The sequence below is a fragment of the Brienomyrus brachyistius genome, unplaced genomic scaffold (assembly GCF_023856365.1).
Source record: "Brienomyrus brachyistius isolate T26 unplaced genomic scaffold, BBRACH_0.4 scaffold50, whole genome shotgun sequence".
Lineage (NCBI taxonomy): Eukaryota > Metazoa > Chordata > Actinopteri > Osteoglossiformes > Mormyridae > Brienomyrus > Brienomyrus brachyistius.
Window position 1 is genome coordinate 2,339,824 of NW_026042325.1, and position 11,093 is coordinate 2,350,916.

The 11,093-nt window shown below is 44.7% G+C and overlaps 1 protein-coding gene across 4 annotated transcripts; it reads right to left on the bottom strand.

Annotated features, from left to right (window-relative positions):
* Positions 1–1,358: 1,358 nt before the first annotated feature.
* LOC125723573 (E3 ubiquitin-protein ligase NRDP1) lies at positions 1,359–10,984 on the bottom strand. 4 transcript variants are annotated; one of them, XM_049000305.1, is made up of 7 exons: positions 10,097–10,984; positions 8,724–8,842; positions 7,681–7,795; positions 4,649–4,920; positions 3,519–3,654; positions 2,494–2,597; positions 1,359–1,839 (listed from the first exon to the last, which is right to left on the bottom strand). In XM_049000305.1, exons 3-7 carry the CDS (start codon positions 7,768–7,770, stop codon positions 1,485–1,487), a joined length of 957 nt encoding a protein of 318 aa, XP_048856262.1. In that variant the 5' UTR covers positions 7,771–7,795; positions 8,724–8,842; positions 10,097–10,984; the 3' UTR covers positions 1,359–1,484. The 4 variants fall into 4 exon arrangements, with proteins under 4 accessions (XP_048856262.1, XP_048856260.1, XP_048856261.1 ...); XM_049000303.1 differs by lacking the exon at positions 10,097–10,984 and adding an exon at positions 9,860–10,077; XM_049000304.1 differs by lacking the exon at positions 10,097–10,984 and adding an exon at positions 9,860–10,077 and having other exon boundaries at positions 8,715–8,842.
* Positions 10,985–11,093: the final 109 nt, after the last annotated feature.

Below are 11,093 nucleotides of genomic sequence, written 5' to 3' on the forward strand. Positions count from 1 at the left end.
GTAGCAGGAAATAAAAAGTACGACAGAAGAAAATTACCAGTTATATACAGCACAGCAATACACACAAAAGTAAACTTTCTTCCTACAGAGATAAATTCCGCAGTCAAAATTATACACTGCACACTAAATGGTTACTTGCCTTTGAGAGGGTAACAAAAGTCACACACAGATCACTACAGTATTCAAAGGAAAAGGTTATGAAAAATAAATTTGTGAGAAAGACTATGATCGGTGAAGTGAGAAGCAGCACAATATGTCAGCTACCATGTTGGTTTTCAGGCCTTTCAGTATCCATGACTGTGGGAACAAAGAAAGGCCGTCGTAGCCCGTCGGGGAGCATATGAGCCACCAGTTCCAAGTCAAAGGACTCTTGCGTGCCATATTGTGTCCGAAATCCCATAGAACTGAGTTGCACCAGTGTAATTTTGCTAAATTGACAGAAAAACCGTGACAACTTATTGACGCAGGGTGGGTCCATAGTTGTTGGAATTCCGGGTAGTGCACACTTTGGGAACCAAGTACATTTCCAAGGCAGGGAATCCCAAAACAATCCAGACAAAAATGGAGAGCGAAATCGTAAGTCTTTATTGGTCCAGCTGACACTCACCCAGCTTGACCGTCACTTCAAAAGCACAGTGGTCTCCCAGCCAACACATCACCCACACAGAAGCCTTTGCAGAGCCGGGATTGGGGCGGCAGATAAGACGGCGGCACGCGTTCCTCCTCACCTGCAGCCCACAAACGGAACAGACCAGCGCTTCTGCATTAACTTCCAAAGAGGTGAGCTGAAGTGGAAACGATTAGGGGTCCTGAGCTTCGCGACGTTCAGAGGTAATTATGGCCAGCTAAAGTGGGAAATAACGTGGAACCACTTATTCCAAGCTACTCATGAAATCCGCGTGACAGCATTAAAATCACGAAACGTATCATTTATTATATACTAAATCTAAATCATATTCTCTGTTTATATTATTTATAGTTAGATAAATACCTTTTCAGCAGACATCTGCATGATTGGAAGCAACTGGGGGAAGGAATTAACCTTAGGTTTTATTTTGCCTTTGGAAGCCTACGTTAGCGGAGCCCAAGGCAATATCAGGGTTGGCATACTAAAGTACGATTCTGTCTCATTGAGTGACACCATTCTACAGCTGCGCATCTCCTGACCGTTGGTAGTGTTTAAGGACCATAGATACACATTTTCCTCCCTGGTCCATCTGCTTGACTGTCCACGTAAAGGCAGGGAAAGCTACGTGGCTGGTGGTCATCTGCTTCCCAGGAATGGTTATGCAATTTTAAAGAGCCCTCTCCCCCAATGGACATTTATGCAGCATATATAGGAATGGGGGGGGGGGGGGGGGGGGAGGGCGGGGCAGATGTGTAGGCAAAAATGAGGTTTAGAGGTGGCCAGAGTCCAAACTGATGTGCACTCCATGTAGGCGTCCACGCCACATCACTCCCAGGCTCACTGCTCCTCTCCTCCATTACAAGATCTCCTCCACCCCGTGGGCGAAGATCATGACCAGGCCCGGCTCCAGGATCATGTCCTCGCCCATGTGCTGGTTCTCGCAGGCCATCACCACCACCGCCTGTTTGCCCGGGATGCGCTTCGCCACATAGTTCTCGTAGTATCGCCGGTTCATCTGCCGCGTCTCCAGCGTGGCCAGGCCCTGCGGCCAGCTGCGCTCGTGGGCGTTTTCGATCAGGTCGTTGACGATGGACAGCGGGCAGCCGCTGTCGATCAGGGAGCGCTTGATCACCGCCTGCAGCACGGCGTCCGGCGTGGAGATCATTCCACCCCAGCGTGTCACGCGGGCCGGCTGGAGGGAGTTCACCCACCTGGGAAAGCAGATGAGGGGGGTTAGGGTTACATCACACGTTACCTAGGTGCAGATAACCCACAATTATAAACACAAAGTCTTTAAGATACAGTGCTAGGCTGCCAAAATGTTGCAACTCGGCAAACCATCACTAGCTTTGTAGCGCTGGAACTGCAGTAAAGGATATCAGAAATGTGCAAATTATAAGGCTACAGCCCTCACTCATGTGTGGCGAACAAATTGTTTAAAAAAAATTAAAAAAAATCGACAGCATTGCATTCTGCTGTAAAGGAAATATATGTTCTATAGTAACCTGTGATTTAGGACATGCCATTACATAAATGTTCTTAACCTGTGAGGTTCCTGACATTAGCTGGAGGAAGAGGAAGTGCATGAGAACATTGGAAGGTTACCATCACTGGCAAGGAATGACAGAATAATATATAACCATTTAACAGAAATTAAGCAAAACTACGGAGCTCAGGCGAGTTCAGAGACCGAAATCATGCTGACGGCAACAGGAAAGTCTTTGTTGTACGCGTGTATAGGACAGGAAGCGCCTTTCTCTTGGAAGACGCTTGAAGATTTTGTCTGAAAGTGCTTCCCGATACTGCAGTGAATAAAGGCGTAGAACCGCTCGCTAGAGCGGCACGCAAGACTGCAGGGTACTCACTCTACGATTTCGTTGTACTCGATGGTCTCTTCCAGGTTCTGAAGGTTGGGGTTGGCACTGCGTATGGCTCGCATGTAGGCCTTCAGCAGCTGGATGTCCCGTTTCTGCCAGGACGACAGTGATGCACAGAGATATGACCCAAATTAAAATCACACTATCCCTGTCACAGTTAATACTTCCAGCGGACTGATGACATATAACCAAACAGAAAATGAACCACTGTACATTATTCTTGAAGATTAAGGTATCAGTAAAAGTCTAGATTTTGGTACCACATGTTCAGACATCAGCAGCCCAATTTGTCGAGGAGTCACCGAGTGAAAGATTTACACGTCTTGGTAACAGTGTGGTGCCCCACCCCCTGCGTAGAGAGATCAGCGTCACTTAATCCAATTCACAGGTGTCTACACTGTATGCCTGCAATCCCTTCTGATGCCAATGAGCGGTGCATTGATGTGTAAAGAACGTGGGCAAGCGGAGGCCATGATGTCTGCCAACACTTCCTTTTCCCCATCTGTTCTCCAGACTGTGCAACAGAAGGTGAAGTGTGCTTACCATGAACAGTCTAATGCCAAGTATTACTTTACGGGCTATGAAATGTCAAATATTTCATAAAGGAAAATATCACAGGTAAGATCTAAACGCCAATGTTTGGCCTTTATTTGCCATGTTCAGCAGACCTTTGCTGCCTTCTCATTTAGAGCCTCTTGGAAGAGCTTGACAGCAGCTGGCAGCCTAAGGCAGCGTTTCCCAACCCAATCCTGGGGGAACCTCAGAGTGTAAATTGTTTTTTTTTTTTTTGCTGAGAGGAAGCAAAAGTGCACCTGTACCAGCTATTCGGTGTTCCTGATTGGCTGGGAGCTGAGAGGAAGCAAAAATGTGTACTGTCTGGGGTTCCCCGAGGACTTGGTTGGAAAACACTGCCTTATGGGAATCTAAACAGGGCTCTGCACACCCTTTGAAAGACCAGGAGGCGGCTTGTAGAGCACCATGGACCCCCCCCCCCCCCCCCCCGAACCTCAGACCTGCTCGGCGAGTTGGTGCTTGTGCTCGGCCGCCGTCTTCTCCAGCTCGGCGATCTTGGTCTGCTGCTGCTGCACTACACCACGCAGGTGCCTGATGCAGTTGTGGTTCGGCAGCTCATCCTTGGGCATCTCAAGCCTGGGTTGGGGGGAGGGAGCAGAATCATAATTATGAAACCGCATCTGATTCAGGACAGCCTGTCCAGTGATTTTACACAAGAGGAGTCCCAGTGAACACTAAAGGGTCTGTGTTTCACTGAGAGAGTGAGCATGGTGTGTGTGTCCATTATAGAGCAGTAGGGAAAAGTAAGCAAACAGCATCTCAAAGAATAAGGCCTAACCATTGTGAAAAGAATTTTCCAAAAGTAGGGAAAAAAAATTTATGTGCACGTCATTCTTAACCAAATTAACTTCCATGGAACAATAAAGTCCAGAATATTAGATTCCACAGCATCTCAAGCCTGCCTCATGTGATCAATAAGGTAATCTCATAAAGACTAGACGGAACAAAATGTAAAAAACAAAAAGTGATTTTTCTGAATTTTTTATTTTGGGCGAGTGTAATGCACATCTATTTTGTGGCAGATTTGCAGAGACGCCACAATAATTTTGTCATTTCTTTTCATGTTCACAAGGTGACGGTGGTTATTGACCCAAATAATGAATTCATCCAGGCTCCCCGGAAACACCATGGGGAATTCCAGATTGTTACAAGGGTAATAAGGACTGGAAGATTCCGAAAGGGTTTTCGGCAGGTTTCCTGCTGTTCTCCGCTTTCGTTTACAAACGTGTCTCTGACGTGCGAGTGCTCTCGGATAATGCTAGCATGCGTGACAAATGAGAGAAACTCCCATCCTGGGAACACTGCAGCCCTGTGATGCCTGAAGTAGCCTCTCGGTCTCGGACGCTGCCACTCCAGATAAACAAATCGAAATGATTAACAATTACCACTTTAAAACAAAGTAGGGATTTATAAGGAGCGCGAGACAGAAAGCTCTCTGACTTCTGCTGACATCACAGATGGGCAATCAGCTGTTTTGATGACGTGGGAATTCGATAAAGGGGTGTTCCAGGAGAGGTGTGTGATGTGTGTGACCCCCCCCAGCAGAGCAGAGGGGCGCTGGGCCGCTCACCCGCAGCCCTGCTCGCACATCACGGGCCTCTTGGGGTTGTGCTCGCAGTCCTTCAGGTGCGACTGCAGCTGGTCGAGGCGCAGCACAGCTGTGCAGCCGAAGGCGGCGTTGTCGCAGGTTATCTGCAGCTTGGACAGCATGTTGCGCATGATGCGAGGCACGGGCCGCAGGTGAGCCAGTGTGACCACGGTGCGGTCCACAGGACAGATCTGCTGCTGGGAGAACCACTGGGTGATGCAGGCGTTGCAGAAGGCATGCTCACAGTGAGGAGCCTGTTGGGAAAAGAAAACTCACAAAATTACAGCAAACAGTCTCGGCAATGGAGTACATGCACATTTTATACGTCTTGTAGGCTCAGTTGTCCTTTATTGGCCTACAGATGTCTTTGTAAGTGTCCATAAGCAGTCATTACAATTCATTTTCAAATTATTATTTTTTTTCATACAAAATAGGCATGTACATATAATCCACTGGATCCATACCGATGTTCTGATGCCCAAGCCCATCCCCTGTAAGTTCTAGTCTTCATTTGACTAGCTGAAGAACTGCATTTCGGGTTCTAACACCACATTAAAAACGTCAAGTGCCAAATTATAAGAACATAACCAAGCAGAGGCCTGCACTGTGATGCTTTAATTCACGTCACCGAGCCTGACCAGTTTGAGAAGTTGCCCACAGCACGACTGATTAAAGGGTGGCCCTCGGGGATTATAAGATTAACTGAGCCCTTTTGAAAGCACTACTAGTCTGATAGATCTCGTACTCGGTGTAAACATGTACAGGTTTGTGTAAACAATGTTACAGAAAATAATTTTTAAAACTATATTTAGACTCCTCCTTCCCATGACTTCTACCAAGTTTCACGTTGCAGTCAGTCACATCGTTCCTCGGCTGAAAACAAAGCAACTAATTATATTCTGGAGACTAAATAGAAGATGCACGACACACACAGTCTCACAGCAGAACAGCATAGTAGCTACAGTCAAGGGCTAATTTTTGCCTTGTAGGTTATGCTCCGTTTCCTACATCATAATCTCCCCCCACCCACTCCAGAAGCTGAGCAAGACACATCGGCTCTTGTATCACTGCCAACTCGCTGCGCAAAGTAGCTGAACCCAGCGGCTGGTAGAGGCACAGTGACAGATCATGTCCAATGACACCAACATGTGCCTGCAGCTGCAGAAATATGGCTACCGAAACACACAGACATACAAGCAAGAGTTCCGGGATCTCACCACGTCCGAAAGAAGCATACAGCAGCGACAGACGTCTTAACAAAATTGTGACACGTGCAGCGCGCAGACATGACACACACACACTCACTCACTCACCGGTTCAGGAGGGGCTTAGAATAATCAGACACAGCATGGAGGAAAACTGAATCCCTGCAGCGAAGGGAAGCCCTGACACTCCCATGACCGACACTCCATGCAGATCTTTGTGCACAAAGATGACATTATGCGGGACAGAGCAGCCAGCATCACCGCATATCTTCACAGGGATGTAAACAGTGCACATGACACAGCGTCCTCTCTCTATTACAGCTTCCAGGGTATCTCCCCCCAACCCCCTTCTCCTCAGCCAGTTCCGTCTCCTGCTCCAGCACCCCACCCCCACCTTGCCTGAAATAGGCTCAGTTCCAGCTGTCCACTTTTGCACAATGCGGGTTCTTGCCAGCCAGTTACTACAGTATTTCAGTTCACATTTGGGCCACACAGAGTAGAGAGAGAGGGTAATCACAATGTCAGTTTCAGAGAGTCAAATGAAGAAGAAAAAAATCTGACATTGGCAAAGGCTGCAACATAGAATTTATGACTTGTGTCCTTGGACACAAGAACACTAAAGGGATTCTGGGAGATGTAGTACAACATCGAATTTCACCCCTTCCCAGACCATAAAATATCCACATCACATTAACAGAATTCAATTACAGTGTTATAGCAATCAGACTGCTTCCTACTACTAGTCACAATTTATATATATATATATATATATATCTGATTTCCTCCCAGTAGAATCATTCTCTGGAGGGTCCCAAAGACGCATCAATGCAGACTGGCATTTTCATCAGCTGGAAGCAATTTTTTCCCCCCCCCCTCTCACTGTGAGTCACTGCATGCCAGTGCTTACAACTTCTGCTCTGCTGGGTTAGCCCAGAAAGAGGATATCATTCCTTAAGGCCGAATTTTTCACTCTCAGAATCCTACAAGACACAATACCTACATCACCACCAGGAAATTAAGGAGCCAAGGACTACTACAGGGTTATACTCTCAGATCACTCCTAAACTAATGCCAGGCACTGCAGCTACAACCAACCAAAAAACTGCAGCCCTCTTTCCTGATTAGGTTTAGTAGGACCTTGAAGAATCTGGCTCCCTGTTACACAAATGAAGTCAGACCCACAAACAGGAAGCACTTTCCCAGGTGAATTCTTCTGGATGTCATGTGACAATAGAGCAATTACACTTTGATTTAAACGGCCCTAAGCTCCAGAAAAAGCCAGCCATCATTTGACATGGACCTCTTTATATCCAAAATGAAGTCTTTGTATTTTAACCAAGTCTATTCTTATTAAAACACTGCTTTGATTGCTATTGTCTATTGGCTATTGTCACTGGATGATACTGATCTGTTATGTGGTATTCAGACACTGATTTCTACTCTCATCTCCGGCACCCCAGACAGCTAACCGAGCACAGAGCATTTTGCTGTTCAAAAGGTCTGAAGGGACCAGGAATCTCACTCCTCCCAGTGCTGCTCACACAGTCGTTTCCTTTTGCCCTCCCTCACTTTACCTACTCTGAGTCTTTTCCCGATCCTCTGGTGTCTTTTGGACCCTCACCCAGAAATGGTGCTTTCGACCATATAACACTCATCATTTGTGTCCACTGCCCCAAATCTACTTCTCCTGATTTTGATTAATGTCACATAAAGTGCTTTTGAGGGACTTTCGGAAAGGGCACTAAATAAAAATTGACTTAACAGCAGCACAAGCACCAACAAAATGGGGGAAAAAAAAAAACTGCTGACCTGCACAGGTTCTTCTAAAACTCCACTGCATATGGGACACAGCAGATCCTCATCCACTTCCCCCTGGAACCTGGTGACCTCGTAGCCCATGGCACATTACTGGAGCCACCCAGACCTACAGAGAGTGGTAAACAATGAACATTATTGAATATACATTACTTGCAAGATTTCTTCCTATACTGCTTCATTAACACAGACAAGCAGGTTCTCTCCATATGTTTACATGCACTAATATTTACCAATCCTATCAGGTGTGTTACTGTATTGGAGACCTTGTATATTCACTTTTCGGTGTGTTACTGTATTGGAGATCTTGTATATTCACTTTTCGATGCCTTCATTTCAAAATACTGACTGAAACTTTTCAGAGTCTAGCTCATCACTGCAATTTAAGACATCAATCAAAATTCTAGAAAGGGGCACTTTCATTACAAATTAAATCCTTAAATACAGACTACCTGGTTCCTTAATACTTAATAGTCATATTATGATAGAACTTTTTTTTAATTTGCCAGAATCAAGTGACTCTGCCCGGACCCCAAGTTTCACGCTCTATATACATGTGTGTATGTCTCAATGGAAAGCAAAATGTAATAGACGAGTGTACCAACACTTGTGCAAATAAAGGACACTCATTTCGTCATTTCTATCAGATAAGAGGCAAAAAACGTACACATCTGTCTTCTTGTGCATTAGTCTTGATGTACACAGAAGACAAATCTATATGCCTGTGCTCAACAGAAACGTTTCATTTAATAGAAAACAACAGTTATCCACATACTGTCACTATAGAGCATTTAAAACGTATTGGTAAAAACGTACAGAAGTACACAACCAGGAAAACCAAAATGGATTTCCATAATAAAGTAAAAATACGATTGGTTTAGCATTTAGGAAAGGGGTTTACATGCAGATGTAATTTACTTTGATCAAAAACTACTCCAACTCTGCCATTTTAAATATATGGCTTAATTGTGTAACAAACGAGAAGGAACAGGACAACTCCTAAGCCAACACACAACGCACGTCTTTACCTTACTCACATGTGGTTTTCATCTCTTGGGCGGAGTGGGCCCCAATGTCTCTCCTGGGTCTTACGCACCGCCAGAGTCCAGGTGGAATTGATACACAGACCGGTCACGACACGTGTGCGCCTGAATGACTGCATGACAAAAATCCATTGGGCTTGTATTAATAATAAAGAATGATGGCACCGAGAACAAGACCTGAATTCCTTTCTGACGTGGATTTATCGTAGCAAGACCAAAGTACATGAAAATGAAACCAGCTTCACATTACACGACAAAAATACAAGCATGTACACAGCTAATAGTATATAGTATGACCAAAGACATTTACTAAATCAGTTCAAAATCGTGAAATGAGTACACGGGTTACAAAACCAAAGTGGTAACCAAAAAGAAAAACCCTAAGTAAATAAAGTAGAAAACGGCACAGAGTGTAGAGGAATAGATGGAATGGTAACAGATTAAAAATATTTTGCCATGATTGGGTCATATATTCTGTGGTCTTTTCACGTAAAAATGCAGAGACCCGGCACATGATCGCTAACTAATTAATTACATCGATGACGACGATGATGATAATCTGGACGTTTATGTAGCATAATTATTGTGAACATCATCAGAAATAAAAGCACAGGTTCTGTCATTAATGGCTGCGGTAACAGACTTCACTCGTGATACTACCTGTATTGCTAAACTAATAGCACAACGCGATAACACCAACCCTTTATCAACTGAAACAATTTTTGTACATTTTCTCCAATAATACGCTGCCTTTAAACGCCCCGGTAGCGGAAGGCTCGTTTAAAGGTGGACGGCGCAAAGGCAAGACGATGCTCAGGCTGCATGTCGCGGTCTGCTACACTCGTACCGGTCCCCAAAACAGTTACCTTTAATCAGTGGACAGCTTTCACACAATTTGGCTTTCATTTCTTTTTACTTATTCCGATTTAAATCGCCGAGGCCCTGACTCACTTCGCCGACTAAACTATATTTACCCGGCTAGCCAGCGTCTTCCGTGCCAAAACCACCCTGAGACCCCATGCTTTTACGAAACCCAAAAAGATACAGTAGTAACATTCAAAACATCCATAAATGCACAGTACCAAAGGAATATGTAAAACTAACTTATTTTAAAGTATAAAAACAAATACCTTTTTCAAAAGGTTGCGTTTTAAACACTAACAGCTGTCCGAACACGTTAGCCAAATGCCCAATTTAGCCATCTCCCCCCCTCAGCCAGTCAGTACGCCGCGAGCCCACCTCCGCTGCTCAAATCCCGAGTCAAATTTAAGATTGACAGCTCACTGCACCTATCATTATCGACAGTTTTTCTTTTATTATTTACAGTGAACGCTTGAACCAATCAGATGTAAACGACTGTTCCGTACACAGAGGGGTGAGAGCCCCCGTTGAAGAGGGAAGGCTAGTCAGAGACAGGTTTCTCATTGGTCGATTCCATACGGTGTCATCAACACTCTTCCAATCGCTGCTCAGTTACGCTTCTTATGTTCTTGCAGTATTCACTCGTTTCCCGCAGATTTCGTCATTGCAATTGCCTGCTTGGTCAATGGAGAGAAGTTTTATTATTGAGATGTATTTGTTTTACTGTCTTGTCATATTTGGATGACATTTCAAAAACTATACAGCATTACACATCTGACATGTATGGTATACAAACCTTCATGCATTATTAGTACACCTTCGAATAATGGCAAATATAACAAAATGCGTTACCAGAGAGGCATACATAAATACAAACTTTTTGACAGATAACGAAAAATACATAATTATAAACACCATACAATCTTGCATTCGGTGGATCTCAAATTCTGTCGGCATTAAACATCCATATATCTGAAATATGTTTTTCGTAACATTGTGACACATTATGAGCAATTATTTTTAAGTCCCTAGTCACTAAGATCACGGGAAGAATATGATTATGGCTTATCCCAGACAGCACAGGGCACGAGGCAGGAGAGCACTGCAATGGATGAATGTCTATCGAAGGATACATAAACTACAGGAAACATTCACAATATGGAGATGGCATCACACGGAGCCATCTTTAGTTATATACATTTCACTAGTTCACTATTTTAACAGTGTGTGCACCAGGTAAACCAACATTTAATTCCTAGTAAATGTAACACTAACTATATTTCATTATGAGCAACTGTAAACGGTAGTTAAACACGCATTCATCGCGATTCACACCCGCTTCGCACTGTGCAATTATCATCAGCAATGCTCACGGTTCGGCGGGTGCGCGCGATTGAGTGACGCCAGTATCGCGCGTCACCTCCTGCATACCGCGGCCCCGCTCTGCTCGCTCCCGTCTCCAAATGTCATTGGATAGACGATGTGTAGCTCAGAGAATCGGGA